Genomic DNA, 20,409 nt, shown 5'->3' on the forward strand with positions numbered 1-20,409 from the left:
CAAACTCCGCTAAGTTGGATGACCAGTAGTAAAACGAGCCCAACTATCCTTAAGTTGACTCATTAACAGCAGACTATGTTTAGCCAATGTTGTATTATGTTGGATCAACAAAATGTACTTATTTTTGATGAAAGCCATTTAACTGTGTGGAAATCCTTTTAATAATTCAAGTTAGTGTGGATAAAAATTGATTTTCTGAGGGTGTCCAGTGTGGATATTTTTTGTTTTAAGCAAATATGTGCTGATACTTATATGATTGTGACGTCATTGTGTATCGCTATACAAAACATTTCATCACAGTGGAATATATCAGTGGTAATGGAATTCACTAAGAGTACAGAAGTTAGTTAAAAGGTTTCTGTGTTAAACATTGCTATGTAACGAGTGTTTGGCACATGCTTATATTTTATGTCTGTATTTCTGAATGTATTTTGTGAACAAAATGAAAAAGATTATGTTTTTGGACGAACAGCTGTTTCTGATGCTCTAAATCAAGCTAACCTGAATTTTAATCGGGTTTTAAAACCTTGTTGCTCATGTGCGAGTTGTTGCTGTTTTTTGTATTAAATAATAACAAATAATGGGAAAAACCCAAAACACACTTCATTTCCTTTCTATTTCAAATGAGTGTACAGTAATTTGATCAAACTGTGCATTTAAATGTACATTTCCCTAAAAGAGGATGTAATATTGCACATTGATTTGGATTTTAATTGCATATCATTGACAGAATCATATTTAGAGAATCTTCTACAGTTCATTTACTTTTGCCCTCTGATTCAAGTTCTCGTCATGAAATCAGGTGAGTCAGATTGTAGGGAAATCTCACCAATGTTTGTCTGTTCTTATCAGACATTTGTTTATTTTGATTTTGTGGGGCAACATGCCCAGACCTGACTATAAGAGCCACTCTCTTCTGCTGACCACTATAGGACTGAGAAAGTGCAGCCTTTTGTGTTCAGTGTATTCACCAAAAAGAAGCTAAAGCAGAGTGTTATATGTTTTTCAAACCAGGTCTTTCAGTATGAATAAGCTTTTGGTCTTTATAGCACTTACAGGACTCCTGTCTTCTGGTAAGTTCACTTGTATTGAACTTGTATACATGTGTGCTTGTATATAGTTGGGTTAATTGTATGTAATCTAAATGTAAGGAGTTTCTTTTGTAACTTTTTATACGTCTTGCCTTTTTATACTTGATTTTTTTCTTACTCAAGGAGTGGAGAGTTTTAGAATATCAGAGAAAGAGTATGAGAACATTGACCGAATGTTGCAGTTTGGAGTTCAAGTATTTCTGAACTGTTTGGACAAAGTCAAAGAGGCCACTGAGAAACTGGTGAAAGAGGACATGCTGAGAACAAACAGGTAACAATCAGCAGATAAACTACTAATGAGTAACAGACATTAGATAGAGTAAAATCAACACCTGTAAAATGACACCTTTCATTCATTTCTTCTACAGAATTGCAATCCAAGAAAACTGGAATTCCTTCAGAGAGACAGCCAACAGAATCAGTGTAGAGGAAAGTGGTAAAGGAGTGCAGGATGATTTACTTGTTGCAGCACGGTGAGTCCAACCTGTTATACATATGCTGGTTATTTGTAGTTATTACAGCTGTAAAACACCACTAACATGCCCATTTAGAAATTTAATTGCTTCATTATGTCTATTATACAAAGTATAGCATATTTCAGATCAGCACAAAAAACAAATGAAATAGTGTCTTTGGAATTACTGCTGTAGCCAAGTCAAGACCAAGGCCTGGACACATAAAGTCCGAGTCAAAACTGAGACTTTGTTGTAGTCGAGCCCAAGTTAAGACCAAGACCAGGAGTGATGAGGCCGAGACAAGACCAAGAGCAGAATCCGGTTTTTCTTTAGAATAAAACAATAAAAAGAACAAAAGCTGAATTTATTTGTAGTTCATTGTACATTAATTAACATTCATTATGCATGATACTGTAATGGTAGTCAAAGGACGAAGCCATGATTCTGTCCTCTTTTAATGAAAAACCAGCAGAAATAGGCACATTCATAATGCTGGACCCATGGGGAGGTCACCACCAGTTTGATGATGACCAACCCCTCCCCACACCCCCCCCACACCCCCCCAACACACACACACAAACACCCCTAAATAACCCAATCCCCAACACAGAATAACACATAAAACACATACCACACATCTCAAGCTAACAGAACAACACAAACAACAATAAACAGTACCTTTTTAACTGGTGCTCACACCCTGTGGCCAATACCAGAATATATATAAACTTAAAAATAATTTGTGTATTATTTATAATAATGAAAACTATATCATAATTATCAAATATATCATATATCAAATATAAATAATATTTTGTACATATAACATTATTCAGTCATAGTATAAATAATATTTTATATTTCTAAAATTTATTAATAATTATTATAGTTTTAGTACAATTTTGCATCATAACACTGAAGCAAATGATGGCGAGGTCATTCTCTGTCTCTTATGCAGAATCATCACCTAAAGTCAAGTGAATATAAGCCAAACAACACACATCTATTTTTACCATTAAATAAAAACATCAGGGTTTGAATTTCAGAACCACTGAACATTAACAAATAAATAACACCCAGGTATTAGATTAGATATCAGATCCTCAACCGGCAACAACATTTTGTTTAAACATGTAGAGAAAGGACTGTTTTATTCTGTTTGAAGGTATTGTTGTTATTCAGTAAGTTACCTCAGACAGAGGCATGGTCTTTAGAACAGTTTCCGAGGCTCACTTTAACACAAGACAAAGACAAGACTGACTTTAAATGATGTCGAGACCGAGACGCAACCAAGACCATTAATTTACGCTCTTGAGACCAATCCTGAGACAGGAGTAGTGCAAGACTATTTGTCACTTTATTAAACTGAGCACTCTGTTAAATTGATTCACTGTCCAAATGATTAGTCTACTGTTTTATAGTGAGGAGAATGGCGGCCAAGGCTTGTTCAGACATCTAACAGGCCAAGATCAAACTTAGGAAACCAAGTAAACAACCCTGCATTTCCCTGCCAGGTCACATATATGTTACTTGTCACTGTATATTCCATTCGATAAATCATGAAATGTGAATATCTTTTCTGTTGTGGCATATTTTACTTTTAAAAAAGAATGAGTCTCTACAGTCTATTGAGATTTTGTTTTAATTTCTACACCACAGCGAATAAGCACTCCACTAAAATAACCACACTCACCAACCTCGCCTTCACATAGTCACCATTGCTCTTTCCAACATGATTTCACGGCGAATGTATAGGAGGGTTAATGTTAACCTGTGTGTGTGCACTGACTAAGCCAGCAAGACAGCCTTGTCCATAAACCACCATAAACTCACAAACAAAAATAAAAAAATAGGGCTAAAAACAAGAATGTAAACTCTTACCATTCTGAAACGTTCTGCTGCATCCTGATCAGTGGTTGGGCCTCCACAGGAGTCTCTCTGTGTTCTCAGAACGCTGTGGCCCACTGCAGCCATTTTTGAGCTACACATCAGCACAAATGACGACCCCACCCCTGACCCTGCACCTTCTCTGCCCAGTCACACCCCTTATAGAACTTTATAGAAATCATTGATCTGTAATCCACTGTGTAAGGGAAAATAGGATAAGGTGTAGTTCAAATCTGAATTGTTTACATAATTGATCTTTTATTCTGTATCTCACAGCACGGTTCGAAGGCTGGTCCTGCACTATAAGGATGATATAAAGAAAACGTTCCACTCACTGGCGACGGAGCAGAATGTTCGGCTGTATCTACCGTAAGCTCTGAATTCAATCCGTTTCTCACATATCTGCTATTGTGAACATTACTAAACTCACTATTTAACTGTCAGGTAATCATTAACTATCTGTGAAAGATCACTTTGGAGTGCACTTTGACATTATATAGAAAAGGATAACCCACTTCCAAATAAGGAGGACAGTATATCTTATGCTAATAAGAGCAGAAAGCAGTGATTAGTGAATTCTGTTTGACCTGCATTAAATTGAAAAGGATACAGAAACATATTTAATGTTTTACCTTATAAACTTCATTGATTTTGCACTCATTCTAAATTTGTTGCCTGCAACACATTCCACAAAAGTTTATCAGTGTGATACATCACCTTTCCTATTTAACAGCCACTAATAATTGTTTGGCCAGTGAAGCAGTTTTTAAAGTGTATTTTTTGTCATTCTTCTGCTATACAAGTCTTCAGCTGTGCAATCATACAGGACCTTTGTTATCGTATTTTGAGTGTAGTAAGACACATGTTTTCAGTGGGAAACAGTTCTGAACTGCAGGCAGGGCAGTCTAGCACCTACATTCTCTGGTTACTCACCAAAGTGGCTTGGTGTCGTCATGTTGAAATAAGCATCAACGTCCCTGAAAAAGACATTGCGTAGAAGACAGCACACATGACTCCAAAATGTGTTCGGCACTAATAGTGCCTTTACAGATGGGCAGGTTTCCCAGTAATACCCCCCATACCACGACAGACCCTGGATTTTGAACTTTATGCCGGTAACAACCTGGATGGTCCTTTTGTTCTGTGGCCCAGAGAACATGATATCCATTATATCTTTAAACAATCAGAAAGGTTGTGTTGTTAGATCACCATACACATTTCCATTGTGTATCAGTCCATTTCACATGTTCAAATTTCTGGATGTTGTAGACTTATGGCTTCCACTATGCATAGTATACATAGTAATTTTCACTTGCGTTTGTGGATGCAGCTGCAAGCTGTGTTTACTGACAACAGTTTGTGAAAATACCTCTGAGGCCATGTGATGATATCCATCACAAAGGCATACCAGTTGTAAATGCAGTGCCGTTTAAGGGCTTGAAGATCACAGGCATTAATTTGTGTTTTTTTGGCTATGAAACGTTATTTTTAAACTGTTGAATTTTTGCTGATGCATTTTTGGCAAAGTGGTGAGCCTCCACCCATTTCCTCCTCAGAAAGAACTATGCCTTTTGTGAATACTCCTTTTATATCCAAGCATTTTTGCATCACCTGTTTAAGATGTTTTTTGAACGTTTCACAATGCTGCTGGTGTTAAATTGCCCCAGTGCCAATTTTTTGGCACATGAGGCATCAGTTTCAGAATGAGCTCATATTTATAAGAAACAATGAAGCTGATAAGACAAAACATCACATACCTTGTGTCTTTGTACTGTTTTGTTCAAATACAGTGCTTTCCGTTTTTATTTGCATTAACTTACTGTCCCAGTTTTTTTTGGAATTTATTTAGAGAGAAAAACTGTATTCTTGGTTAAATTTATTATTGAATTATACATTTATACATTGCCATCCCTACACAGTCTCATGCAAAGGTTTGGGCACTCCTGGTTAAATTACGTTTTATTGGTTTTCTAAGTGAAAACAAGTTAACACATCTTCTAAAGAGAACACATTTTTGCACATCATAATGCACAATTACAGTTTATTTGCTGAATTTGTATTTTGGAAAAAGTAAAACATAAAATGTGGCCTGTGTAAAAGCTAGGTCACATTTACATTATGTCACACTACAATGTTTTAATGGTCTACAGCAGGGGTATTTAATTAAAATTCAATAAGGTCCAGTTAGAGAAAATTTCCTCAAGCAAAGGTCTGGAACATCATAATGTCTACCTGCATCGTGCCATATACTGTTTACTGAAGCAGCCTAGTAGGTATATCAACATCTTATGTAGTCAACAACTGAATGTCAAATCAAATGAAGTACAATTGATCAGTCATTGATGTTTAGTTGAATGTAAGTTAAAGACAGACTGAGTAACTACAAAGCATCTACAGTGGACCATCCAAATAAAGCGTTAGCCGATGTGGAAACAAGCAGAGGTTTAGGAGCAAATGAAGAATCAGCTTCGATTGCTGTGTGCACAAATTTGTTTTCTAGTTTTATTCTTACTATCAGTATTATAGATGATATGGATAATGGTTTTGGTTAATTTACTGCAAATCACACATTTATTTCAGGTTTTTAACTATTATGCACATATTTACACGCGCTTCTGCCAGACATAAGTTTAATGTTACAGGTACATCAAAGATTAAAATGATTAGCATGCGCTCATTTTACGGTTAAATTTAACCGTACACAACTTTAATGAGTGAGGGTCAACATCACATCTGTGGAAATATCAACACTAGGAAATATTCAGAAAATATTCAGCCAATAAATAAATCAATAAATAGATGGATAAATAAGCAAGTAAACCAGGCTTGGTTTACTTTTTACCTGCACACCATTTCACATATAGACCAAGGATTTAGGTCAAGTGTACCGTATTTATAAACCAATGGGTCTTAATATAAATATACCTCTTTCTTGCATAATTCACGCTAACCATTCTGCTATTGAACATCTACAGAGTTGTAAACATGTTCAAAGGGACCATTGAAAGAGCCAAAGTCAAAGAAATCTGGGGGTAAGTATGCTTTTCTTAGTTAACGGTTTAAGGCCAAATGTTTTACAGTAGGTTTTGAATGTATTTGTAACATCACGTTCGTTTATTTTGTGTTTTACAGCACTTTAGTTGCAAACTACCTTCCTGATGCTCCGTCAATCGAAAGTGAACCACTGGCGTTTCTCTGTTACTTGCTGTCCACTAAGTAAGAATGTTCTGTCCTTAGTATATTGTTCTGTTCCAGGACACATGCTGTTTTGCTCTGGGACACATTATGTATTGCTATTTGTAATACAAATAGGAACACAATGGTAGAAAGTTAGAAACTTTAAGGAAAAAGGGATAAAAGCTAAGAATTAGGCAAGGAACACTCCTAAAAAAAGTGGTGCTGAATGTATGTACAGTACAGACAGTAAAAAAGGACTTTATATACAAACAGAAACTGAAGGCCAACCATGACATAGATGTGTATTAATTAAACATTGTGTTGCTGTGTTTTAAGCCCTTTAAATCCCAGGCTTATTACATACCAAGGCTTATTATTCAGTAACTACAGGGACTTCGGCTGAGCTATTCTTAGGTTATAGAAGTGTGTAGTAAAACCATTTAAAGGGTTAAATAGTAAGCACTATTTAAAAAAGAGAGGAAGGGCAAGAAAGGGCTCTTTGAGGTCCCTAAGGAATCATGTTTGTGAATGAAATGTGTATGTAATTCCTTACAATAACAGGCCCCTATAAATAGCAATTTAATCATTATCTAATAGTGTCTAACAGCTACCATTTGGATTATTAAGCATTTCTGTAGCGACATAAAAATAATTAATGCACTGTAAATGCTTTTCCTTATTATTACCTTATTATTATTTTCCCTTAAGGTATTGATTTTGATGCTTATGAATGGTCCATTTTAAACTTTATCAGTGATTACAAACTTCCCTAAACTCTTCTATTGCAAAAACATGAGAAAATCAAATATTCCATGACATGGGCCCCTAGAATTATTTTGCTGATCAATTTTTTCATTATTCTTTGCATTATTATCAGCGTGCAGAGGGAATCACTGTATAAAAGTAATTTATACCAGTTTAGTGGTATTTCGTTATATGGAGTTTAGTGAAACTTTTTGTTTGTATTCAGTGTTTTAACTTAAAAAAAAGGAAGTAACCTGGTTGCCTTAAAATTTTGAGTTCATTGAACTTCTAATAGTAAGTTAGCGGAACAATATGTGATTTTATATTATTATTTGAAATTCAGTTTACTCAAAATTTAACACTGAATCATTATTTACAGTGTGGAGGTCAAATTGAGCCCAAGGATAAAAGATGCTAGTAAATGTGAGAATAACAGGAGGGTTAAAATAATGCATCTTTTCTCCCATGAGCTTTAGATTTGTAACAAAATGGGATGTTTTTGTGTTCCTCATCTGCTGTCACAAATAGAAACGGCAGTAGATTCAAAACTGACATTCTCTCCTTTTCTTTGCATTTAACAGCACTATGGAAACATTTATTGTGAATGCTCTGAAGTTTGGTGTGGATGCGATTTCACAACTGAAAAGCGTTGATTTTGATGAAATATCTGAATGGTAAGACATTCATATGTAGCATGTAACAGTTGTAATGTGAATAATAATATTTAATAATAATAATAATAATAATAATAATAATAATAATAATCATGTTTCCATTTACAGTAACACAGCAATTGCATTTCATGCTTGTTGTTTCAGTTGTATCAGTCTGGCGAGAGCCAAGCTCAGAACTGTATTGATGTTAGAGAATATCAGTGGAAATATAAGTGTAAATGTGTTTATAATGTCTGTTTACAATAATTCTGACAATAATATTATAACATGCTTTTTCTCTGTAAGCATTTCTGTCTCTGTGTGTTGTAGGGTGAGAAGCACCTCGTTGGAAATCCTCCGTAAGTTTTATGAAATCGAGCAAACTGAGCAAGAGATGGAAAGTGATAAGTTTCTTTTGACAGTTAGGTAAGCTCCTTTATCAAATGTGTCTGTCATTGTGACATGAATCCTTTCTCTCTGAAGGAACTGAAGAAATAAACTGTAGAAGGCTTTAGACTTTAGCCTTCTTAGACAGCACAGCTTATTACTGTATCATTACTGCATCCTTTTCTCTACACATTTTAACCCAGTGAACGACCAACACCACAAGCGCCTTAAGATGGTTTACTGTAAGATATGAGGATGTGACAGTTATTCAGCATGGCTGCTCAATTTCAAATTCAATGCTTTTTAGTATATAAGACCTCAGCATAGCAAAAATGACACTATTTCCACCACACAACGGTGCACAAAAATAAGATCAATGACCATTTTTTTCATAGATAATACAGCTACACAAGCTATGCTAGGCTGCAATGATTACTACAGTAAATTACTTCCTTTTTAAGTGTGTGCATAAGGTGACATTCTGGACTGTAGATTTTTGGCTTACTTTTTTTTCTTTCCCCCCTTAAAATCCCAGGCTTATTACATAGTAAGCCTTATTGTTCAGTAACTACAGGGACTTCAATGCAAAATGGTTGGGCTGTTCTTAGGTTATAGAAGTGTGTGACTTTGTCTGGTCATGTAAGGGGTTACTATGATCCAGTTTTATTGATCTCCCTGAAAGATCTATCTGTATATGTACACTATGTAGTTTGTCTGCACATTTCGTTACACCCTTTTTACCCTGTGTTTCAATGGTCAGGACACCCACAGAACCCTCACAAGACCACCACAGAGGAGGTATAATGCCTGCTCAGATTATACCTGCTCTGTGGTGGTCCTATGGGGGTCCTGACCACTGAAGAACAGGGTGAAAGGGGACTAACAAAGAACGCAGAAAATCGAGGCACTAAAGTCTGTAATTGCAAAGCTACAAAATAAACTTTTATGGTAAGTGGAGCTGATAAAATGGACAATCAGTGTAGAAACAAGGAGATGTACTTGTACATCTACACCTACCTTGTACTTGTATCCACTTACCATATTGGTCTTTGTTAGCCTCTTTTACCCTGTGTACATATGTATTCACTATTATGTGAAATTACTATTTTATGGTTATGTGCTGTTGCTGCTTCTTTGTTTTGCTTTTTAACACGCTATTTCTTCAGATTGATGGAAAATGTGTTCTATATAGAACCTTTTTGAAATAGTTTCTATATAGCACCAAGAATGGTTCTGCTATTGTTACACTGTCAAGCTTGTAACAATAGAATAATGCTTTTTGGTGCTTTATAGACCCTTTTCAAAAAGGTTCTACCGTATACAACACATTCTCCATCAATCTAAAGAACTATTTTACCATGCAAAGAACCGTTTAAGCATGCAAAAAAGAACCCTTGAAGAACCATCATGTTAGAGTGTATTTTTGACTGAACTAAGTTCAGAAAATTAAAAAAAAAAGGCATCAAGGCATGTAGTTTTCAAACATTATTAAATATCATAGCTAGTACTTATAGGCCAGTGTGTGCCCGGCAGGTCAGTTAAAGTGCTTATTGCAGTCTTTAAAGCTATATGCTGTAAATAGATGTTTGCAGATCAAAGCTGTCTGTTATTTCTCTCCTTGTGCTGACCAGTTCTTTGAAGTGATGAAGGTGTGTGTACTGAACAACAGACCAGTCAAGTGAAGATTATTGTTTCCTCCTGTCCATTCCACAGAGTTGCCTCCAGAGTGCTTGTTTTTTACTGGGACAGAGTTCTGAACGTTACAGACACTCCTGAATTGCGAAAACAGTTTGAAAGCATTTGGTGGTAAGTCATGCATTCAAATAACAATTCAAGGACAAACAGACTCAATTCCTTTGTTTGCCTTTTGTTACTCGTATGTTCTGCTGTCATGAAGCTGTCATCATGTGTTACTGCAGAAAGTCCTGCACAGTGTCCTAAACTAACACTCTGTATCGATGTGTGCTGGCGGTCAACATTACGTCATTACTGCAATAAATTAAAGCCACAGTAGATCATGTGGCTTTAAATTCACACAGAGAAAGGCAGCCAGTGTTTTAGATAAACAGACAAATGCTAATGGTAAGTTACCTTAGCTAACATTACTAGACTAGTCTTTTTTAGCTCGGATCTTTCAGCTTGAAAACAGCCAGTTTGTGAAGAGGTAGTTAACTGATTCCAAGCACGATACATGACGTTAAAAGTTTTATTTTAGTTTGAAAGTTTCAGATGTCAAAATATTGCAGAACTGCAGTCACTGAATAGTTCTATATAAATAAAACAATCTCAAAATATTTTTTCACTTTAATGATTGTATGAATTTTTAAATTTTGTATTTATTATTATTATTATTATTATTATTGTTGTTGTTGTTGTTGTTGTTGTTGTTGTTGCTGTTGTTGTTGTTGTTGATTGGATTTTTTGTATTATTGCTGAAATCTTTTAATTTATATTTATGCTTTTTAATGAAACGCTGATAAACAATTATTGTCATAGCAAGTCGCACAAAATGCTAATCCGGTGGACCTGGCAACCAGATTGTGGACCCTGAAACTGTTCATATATGTCAATGACGAGTGTTCTAGGACAGAAAAGAAAACCACTTTATGACCAAATTGAGGCAGAATTACTATGTTATAGTATACTATAATTTTGTGATGTCACAAACCTTGTTTGGCATAAAAAAGTGGGTGGGAATATTTAGTAAACAGGGATAATAACTCTTTAGCACCTGTAATAAGATGAAAGGGAGTAATCACTGCACTTCTGCACTTCTGTCTCATTGCATATTGCGTTTATTAAGGTTTATGTCTTTGACTATGCACTGTTTAACACATGACAACCTCATCTTATTTTTGGCTAACATGGTCGTAGTGGAGACACAGAGTTCATCACACACATTTTAGTTATTTTCAGCTTTGACAAAGATAATTGTTAAACCAAAATAATACTGTATTTTCACAGCCATGTGGAGGACCGGTATCTGATAGTACTCCATGACTTGCTGACACCATTGATGGAATGGGAAACAGTAAAGGAATTTTGGGAGTAAGTAATGTTTCAGAATTCTAATTGGCTTCCAAAGAGATCTTAGTAACGCTTGGTCACTTAATTAGTATCAGTTAGTTTGTTAGTGATTGTAAAGAATTCAATAATAGTTCTATATGCATTTCCATGCTACATATGCTACCATTTACATGATTAAATTTTACTTAGTGGCATGCAAATAATGGTAACATGTCATTTGAAGGCTGCCTTCACTGGGACTTCATAATACATGCTTATACGTTAAATTATATATTTATAAAGCAGTTTTTAATGTGAAAAATATGAATATTGTGTGCCATTAATTGCAAAACTACACAAGATGCTTTATGCAATAAAAGACATTGAGTGCGTATACATGCACTTAATAATCATAATCGCATTTCTGCAGTTATCCGACTATTCAAATGGTCATGTAAACACCATACTCTGATTTAGAAATCCAAAAAAGAGAGCTGGATTTTAGCTCAGCAATCAGATTTCTCAGTGCATGTAAACTCGTACTCCAATTTCTTTTGGATTTCTCAGTCTGCGCATGTGCGAGAACAGATGGCAGTACCGGAAATAAGCAAGCAGCGTTGCTAAGGTGATAGCAGCAATACAGTTTTGGAGTGGTGCCAAAACCAAACCAATATTCTTCATCTTCTAGATGATGTATGTTCATGTTTTCAGGTAAAGTGACTCGAAAACTGCTCGAAAATAAAACACAGCATGAAGTTTGAGTTTTACGTTATTTATGTCACGTCTTGTTCTGTGAGTTTATTGGCTGGTTGCAAAGCAGAAATCTGATTACTGCCTGACTCATGTAGACCCAGAGTTTCCCATTATCTGATTACTCAAGTACATGTAAATGCATTGATTGGATTACTGACAAAATCTGATTTTCTGCAGTTATCGGATTATTAAGTGCATGTAAATGCACTCGTTCTCTTGACTTACGAGGCCATAAACTGAGGTGACAAAAAATTGTTCCATTTATAACACCGTTACAGAGCGTAATTCCCAAGTAATGCAGCTTTTAAGGCAGAGACCAATTTAATTTTATTTTTTTCCCAATCTAGTTTTATTTATTTTTTTATTTCTTTTAAAGTGAAAATGAAATATTTATCATGAGTTTCGTTTTTTTTAAAAAAAAATGCTCTCCCACATTTTAATGTCACTACAGAAAGAGTTTTAGTCCTTAGGTGGAACTTATTTTAGCCACACCCCTGAATTAGGCTACTGACACAAAAACTTGTTTAATTACTTAAGTAATATGTTATTCAATGCTTATACATGTGTTACGAAGTCCTGATGAAGCTACTGAAAATTTTGATTAGTAGCTTGTAAATACTTCTTTAATTATTTGATACTCATTGTCAATAATTTGAAATATTACTGTATATGAAGCATTTACTTAGTAGCATACAAATTCACAATCACTGTAAATACATTGTAATTGTCTACATCTTGTTTTTGATGATTACTTAGTTAATTAATTAATTGCTACATTTTAATGTGAAATAACTAAACGGTTTATATTCATACTTGTCTGAACAACATTTGTACCTGTTTAATCACTAATTGGACCTCTATATATGATTTTTTAAAAATGTATTATCTATATATTTTTTGTAGGCTTCACTTTGATTTCGCTCGAGATTTTTACCTTATTGGCCTTGGAATAACGTCAAATGTCTTCTATTACGCTGGTCCAGAGAGGTGCTCAAGGACTGTCAGGTAAAAGACGGTTATGATTATTACCTGTTTCTGCCTCTAAACCTCTAGAAGTGAAATTAAAGAACCCTGTCCTACAGTACTCTGAATCTGGAGGAAACTGTACACATAGCACTAATTAAAAGCAGGTACTACAGTTATAGAGCAAAAACATCTTTAAAAAAATCAAATACAAATTTTTCATAGTATTTACGGTAAAATTCACTTAAAACAATGAGACAGCATTGTCTTCCCCCCAAAAAAAGAACGAAAATGTTTTATTTCCTTTGGTACGGTATTGGTGGCTGCTTTAAAGTGCCTTGAAAGAGCCTTTACAGCAAAGTTATAGGTAAGATTTTTGTTAACACTTCATTGTAGGTCAGGTAAACTAAAGCTACGTAATAATTTCTTAAGCTTCAAATGACAGCTGACATAAACATACATAAACATTTATCAAGGCCTCTTCCAAGAAGTGGCAGTTGTCATAAATGCGGCTTTTGTCAACTTCAGCATCAAGCTGACATAACACATCAAGAGACACTGGTTTTGCTGCCCTTAGGTTGTCCTAACACTTTCCGGGGTGAAATGACAGCACGTTATGACAGCTGACCTTGTAGTTCAGTGTAGTTTTGGTACGTCAAACACATTAATGGTGATTGTTACACACCCTGACAAGTGAGGCTGGTTGCAAAAGCTTTGATGCTTTGACACTGTGTAGTAAAACTGAAATGAAAATATTGTTGTTATATTGTGAAGGATATGATACTGATACTCTGATATGACAGAGTTCTGTATGTTTTCTCTGAGCATCATATTTATGGCTTTATAAGATTTTATGAAGGCCTATTGCAATGATATTACACTGTTCTGACAGAGTTGTGTATATTTCATCTGAGCCTTAAGTGAGTTTCATTTTGCTGTTCATAAGTTGTTATAAAGTCCTAAAAATAATGCCAAAACTCTGAAATGAGTTATGCATATTCTCTTTTATTTGACTCATAAGCAGTTTGTGCGGTTGTTTTTTGCTGAATGTTCTGCCACTCAAAGTGCTGCTTCATGGAGTCATGAAGTTTCTTAGCAGTGGTGCTATAAGAAATTGTTTTTTTGTATACAATATTCATTGAAAAACTGCTTTGATGGAGTTTTCATTTTCGTTCATCTTCAGAGATGAACTTGGGCTAGAAATATTATCAGGATTAAGAAAACAGTATAGTGTTTTAAGAATTGCATGTGAAATGGACACAAATAGAAGCAGGAGCCAAAGATGACACCTATGTTCGCCAGAAAGAAGAAACAGGAGCCAGAAAGTCTAATGGCAGAACCTAATGTCAGCAGAAACCTGCTACTTGATGCAGATGTTGTTTTGGAATTTGAAAATGAAGTTGGCAAAAATAAGCAAAAGACTGCTTATTGGAAGAAGCCTTTATAAATGTTTATGCAGCTTCATTAGCTTATGTAATTGTCATGTAGCCTTATAAACATGATCTACACTCTTAAAAATGGTTCTTCAGGGGCTCTTTAGTACATAAATGGTCCTATACAGAACCATGAACACTCCAAGAACGCTTTGCATGATTAAAGGGTTCTTTGCATCATGGTAGGGTTCTTCAGACTGATGGAGAACATGCTGTACATAGTTCTTTATACAACTTTTTTGAAAAAAGGTTCTATGTAGAACTCAAAAAGTTTCTTCTATTGTAAGAAGTTTGACCTTGTAACGATAGCAGAACCCTTAAGTGTGCATATGGAACCCTTTTCGAAAAGGTATTATATAGAACCATCTACAGCACATTCTCCATCAGTCTGATGAACCCTATCACGATGCAAAGGACCCTGTAATCATGCCAAGGGTTCTTGGAGTGTTCAAGGTTCTATGTAGAACCATTTTCTTTACTAAAGAACCCTTATAGAACCATCTTTTTTAAGAGTGTAAAGTTTTACCAGATATTTTTTTAAATATATACAATACTGTACAAAAGTCAGAGACTCCCCTTCATTTAATTAATTTCCAGTCAAAACGGCCATAAATTACAAGTTATTCTTTTTTTCAGCATCGGTAAGCATATCTTTAACAGGCAGTTACACAGAAGCCTCAACAACTGAACATAATATGAAATATTTCAGTATTTTGTGCGTGGATGTTTTGCCTTTATTACAGGTAAAAGCATGAAATGCTGTTTAACTGATGATAACAGTTAAAAGTAATAACCTAATAACCTAATAACAAGTACCAGCTTCAGTAGTCAGGACAACCGCGCTGGCCATCAAATTTATGTGGTAGCCAATGTCATCCCAAGCCTTACTATAAACATTTCTTTAACATTTGTATGATATACTTGTCTAACCATGTTTTTTCACTGTAATTGTTTCATAGTGTTGTGAGCAAGAGCGCTGTTCTCTTCATTTACCCCATTTTTAAAACGCTGTCTGAAGAGGGTGTGCTGTGTGCAATGGAAAAACTGTATTTAAAAGCTGTGAACACATCAACTGCCCTGATAGGCCATGAGGAGGTTCAGTATTTTAGGTAAGCACTCATCATACTAATACAGTAGAATATACTATTGAAGGCTACTAATACACATTTGTGATGTATGGTACATTTTTTCCAGCTGAATTTTTTATATAGATCCACTGAGTTTCAGTGGGAAACCATGACTAGTAGAGCTAGGCCTTCAATTTGAGCCATAAATATCAAAATGTGCTTTAAATATGAGGAAAAACCCAATAATGCTAACTTTAGCTAACGTTCTTGTAGGATTCTAGAAGTTTATTAGTGCACGCACTTCCCGACGAGACTGAAGTCATCCTTCTCCAATTTTACATTCCTCCTTAAATGATGCAGCCGTTACTTTCTGCTGCCTAAATGCTGCAGTGTAAATGCTGCAGTGTTTAAGGTGGGTCTGAAAATTCAAAAAAGGCAGTTCTAGATTAAACACAGACATCTGAAGTTTCTAAAAGACATTCCATGTTTTACTTGAAGCATTCATTTTATCTTGTAGCAGTTTCACAGTGACTCTTCCAGTAGTGAGCTGTGTTACAGAGCTGTCAACATTGTTTTCCATTCCTAACAACTCATTGATTAGACTGCCACTCCTATTCACAGTCAGTGATGTGATAAGGATTCCAGAAGGCCTAGAGTGATGCTTTTTCTTACGAAATTGGCCCCATCTAGTGAAAATCAAAATGTGATTGGTTGATTCCTTTGTCACTTCTTATTATGTTGATGTACAACCTAATGAATTATGATTTCCCTTCAGCTCTTGAAGTTCTATCCGTCTACATAGATATCACTGAGAAAAACAGCTCCTGATTGGCCAATGTTCCACTTAACAAAATTTAACCATTTTGTTTTTCAAAACTTAACAGTGAAACAAAAATAGTACAATAATACTTGCAGTTTAAATACAAGTACGAATTTATTGAATAAAAATGAACAGACACAGAAAATCACAGAAATCATTAGGCCTTTTCTGAAGGTTCCCCTCTGCTCCATTCATTTTTCATGTGTATTTTATATTTGGACACATTGTTTCTGTTTCTTGTTGACTTCACAGAGAGACAAGTTATAATAAATCGATGGAATTCATAAAAGAAATAAACAGACTCGTTAGAGAAGAGAGACAGAATCCACATTTCCTACTTCCCCAAGTGTGGTAAGCTAACATGTACTACATGCTAATTTTTTGTAGTTACTGTGAAATAAATGTTGCTTACAGTGTGTGCATGCTGATTACTTTTTTTCTACTCCTCAGGGCTATTGCACGAATGTCGTTTAACAAGTTTGGGGCATTGGCTGACAGAATCAACGCTGATATTGATGATCACACAATAAGAAGCCTGATAACGTAAGAGCTTTACTAAACACTACCACAGTAGAATTTCAGTTCTGACATGTCTATAAGTCGCTGACCTGTTCTAGCTGTTCTTCTTAAAGGGGAATTCCATTAGTTGTTAAAACTTTCAGCATAATCAAATCATTAAAGTGTAAAAGTAGTTTGGAGTGGTTTGACGTACGCTGCGCCATTCTAGAGAAACCACCTCATAGAACGCTGTTATGAATGGTTATTAATACTCTGCCTGATGTTTTACAAGAAGGTTTTGGCTTAAACCATATTTTTTTAACCCCATTCATGGCATAAAGGCACCTGCAGGGTGTAATAAGGAAAAATAGTAGCCCCCATATGTTTAAGATTTACCACCATTTCACTGGTTGTTTTGTATAGTAAATGAAATGGCTATATTTGCATCATAGACATAACAATCCCTGATTCCTATCAGCACCACTATAGAGTAATTAGAGGCAATACGTTTCTCTATAATGCACCATTTCACATCAAACCACTCTGAGGCTATGTTCACATTACCAGGTTGAAGTGGCACAAATCTGATTTTTTGCCCTAATGTGACTCAGATATGATGTTCTCAGGGCTGTGTGGACGCAAATCTGATCTTTTCAAATCCGACCTGAGCCACTTTCATATGTGGTTATAGAACGGATACGTATCGGATTAGTGCCCATGTGATCTTAATGTCAACGCTCAGATCAGAATTCATGTGCTTTTCTTCCACTGCGCATCTCACCTTTTTTCGCCTTCGTCTCGCTCTATTAATGTAGCTGGTTCATTCACATTAATGACAGATTTGAATCACTTACCTTAACGAGTGTGAACCATCCTGTCAAAAAAAAAATCGGATTTGAGCATTGAGGCTTGTAATGTGAATGCAGCCTCTTTGAACTGGTGGAATCCCCCTTTAATTGGTTTGCAGACACTTTCGTTGTTTCAGTATAACACAGCCTCGGGCCTAAGGTAACAGTCTCAGCATTCAGCCACCAAAAGCTACATCGATCAGAAATTTAATTGCATGTGAATTTAGCCAACACACTTGGCTCTAGGATTTAGATGCCCCTAAAGGCCTTCATTACCTGCATCAGGAGTGTTAGATTAGGGTTGGAGATAAACCCTACAGGGTGGTAGATCTCCAGGACCAGGACTGAGCACCCCTGCATTAGATGAACATGTCTCCATTATTTGTATCTACCAGGAATTGGGGTAATTTGAAAATCATCTGCGTTAAAAAACTACTGGCCAGTGGAGCGCTTACTCAAGATGAACTGGATGAAGCTGAAAGGTATGTGACGTGTAGGGTTACAAACAGTAAATGAATGTTTTATATGCAAGGTTTCATTCTGTAAATTCAAAACGAAAACATATAAAGTATAAAGGCATTTTCTTTAAGAAACTCTGAATCTTAATGTCTTATTTGAGTCTTTGCTTTGTAAACTGCTTGGTTCTCTGAGCTAAGATTGATACAACTTTTCCACTGTTGTAAGAGGTTGCCAATGGGAGTAACTACTTGTGACATTTTCTCTTGTAACTTGCGTTCCACTGCTTCTCTGATGTAAGGATGTGCACTTAGTGGGATGGTTTTCCAGATAGATTCTGGGATTGGGCCTAGTTCTGGACCACACAGCATGCTAAATGGAGATCCTCCATTGAAAAATGCAGTCCAGGACTAGGCCTAGTCCCTGTCCAGGAACCCAGCCCTTTGTGTTTATGTAATTACGCCTTTTTCTTGTTTTACAGAATGTTTGTGAACAAAATGTTTGGATTCCTCAGCAAATTCGATGACTTCACACAAGGAATGGATCAAAAGAGGGTTGAAGATATATTTAAGTAGGATATGTTTTTATTCTCTTGATGTGAGAATGTAAGAACAGTTTGAGCTGAAGTTTAATGCATTTACTACTGCCACCACAAATGACACATTTAAACCAATTAAATGTTTTATTTGCCAAAAGCTGCTGTATATATTTAGTTTATCTGACTAGCAGGTTCATAGAACTCTCTGTAAAACAGATACTTTTTAAGGACTGTTTAATGCATAAAAATAAAAATTCAAGACATTCATGAAAGAAATTCACTGTTAATCACTTTGTATTTGTTTCAGGGCTCTGGTCAAATTGGTGATGGTGGGACTTAACTTCATATATGCTCCACTGACTCAAGCTTTGGACACCGTAGTGATCTGATTGATCAGACACAGTGAAGCAATTATAATTTCATTATTATCAACTGTTATGTTATCTGCCATCAATATTTGTAGCACTTTATTAAATTAAAACAAAACTTTTTAAAATAGTCTCATCTTTTTCTTTGTCAAATTTGTTTTCATGAAACAATTCAAGAAAGAATACTTTAGGACAACAACTCCATTAGAGACAACACAAGCATGCATTTTTAATGCATTTTTCTACTAGTATTGGTATGTTGTTGGTTGCTGGGGTGGGAAACTGAAGGCCTTAGTCCTAAAGAAAACATGGACTGCGTTAAGCAAGCAGTCCTGATCTCAATCTGATTGAAACCCTTTGGAAGGACTTGAAATCTGCTATTGGTCAAAGAAATTCTGCAAACATTCAAGAGTTGAAATATATATATATATATATATATATATATATATATATATATATATATATATATATATATCAGGCATAAAATTATGACCAACCCCCTTTTACCCTGTTCTTCAGTGGTCAGGACCCCCATGGACCCTCACAGAGCAGGTAGTAATTGGGTGGTGGATCATTCTCAGCACTGCAGTAACACTGACGTGGTGGTGGTGTGTTGGTGTGTGTTGTGCTGGTACGAGTGGATCAGACACAGCAGTGCTGCTGGAGTTTTTAAACACTGTGTCCACTCATTGTCCACTCTATTTATATAATCTTTTTGACTTGTTTTGTGTTACAATCATTTTGATCATTTTGAAAGTGTAAAATTTTTTTAAATAAAATAAACATAATTAAGGTGTGGGGTCACTCAAAGCAAAAGGATTTTAGAATAAAGTCTAAGTCAGAAAATGTGTTTTGACTTTGAACCAGTTTGGTAGAATGATCCATTTACTCAGGCACAGCACTAAATAGATGCTAGGTGGTGCTGAAGCACCCTCTGGAAATCGCAAGCCAGTCCCCTGAACAGAATAGAAGTTGACTGAATAATACTGAGAATTTTAATATTATGTTTAGTTGTAGAGACCTCTGTGTAATTTGCCATCAGCTTTTTTCCTTATGCTGAAAAATGAATTATGTGTACTTTATTTACTGTATTGTATTGACTGTACACTATTTGTACTGTACTCTACTAAATAGTCTTTACACATCACGCTTCAGGCATAAATTCATGACACAAAGCTTTCCATATGTCTTAGAATTCCTTACATGCTCATTTACAAACTAACTGTTGAAGCTTTCCATTTATGTTATAATTCATTATAGCATCA

At 35.5% G+C, this 20,409-nt stretch overlaps 1 protein-coding gene across 1 annotated transcript; it reads left to right on the forward strand.

Moving 5' to 3' along the window:
• Positions 1-866: 866 nt before the first annotated feature.
• LOC118805991 lies at positions 867-19,275 on the forward strand. The gene is made up of 17 exons (XM_036567223.1): positions 867-1,073; positions 1,215-1,362; positions 1,460-1,564; positions 3,710-3,802; positions 6,409-6,465; positions 6,566-6,649; positions 7,936-8,028; positions 8,338-8,433; positions 10,108-10,200; positions 11,359-11,442; positions 13,057-13,158; positions 15,509-15,658; positions 16,689-16,787; positions 16,887-16,979; positions 18,178-18,264; positions 18,720-18,809; positions 19,084-19,275. The coding sequence occupies exons 1-17, from the start codon at positions 1,025-1,027 to the stop codon at positions 19,163-19,165; spliced, it is 1,605 nt and encodes a 534-aa protein (XP_036423116.1). The 5' UTR covers positions 867-1,024; the 3' UTR covers positions 19,166-19,275.
• The last annotated feature ends 1,134 nt before the right edge of the window (positions 19,276-20,409 follow it).

The sequence above is a fragment of the Colossoma macropomum genome, unplaced genomic scaffold (genome assembly GCF_904425465.1).
Source record: "Colossoma macropomum unplaced genomic scaffold, Colossoma_macropomum, whole genome shotgun sequence".
Lineage (NCBI taxonomy): Eukaryota > Metazoa > Chordata > Actinopteri > Characiformes > Serrasalmidae > Colossoma > Colossoma macropomum.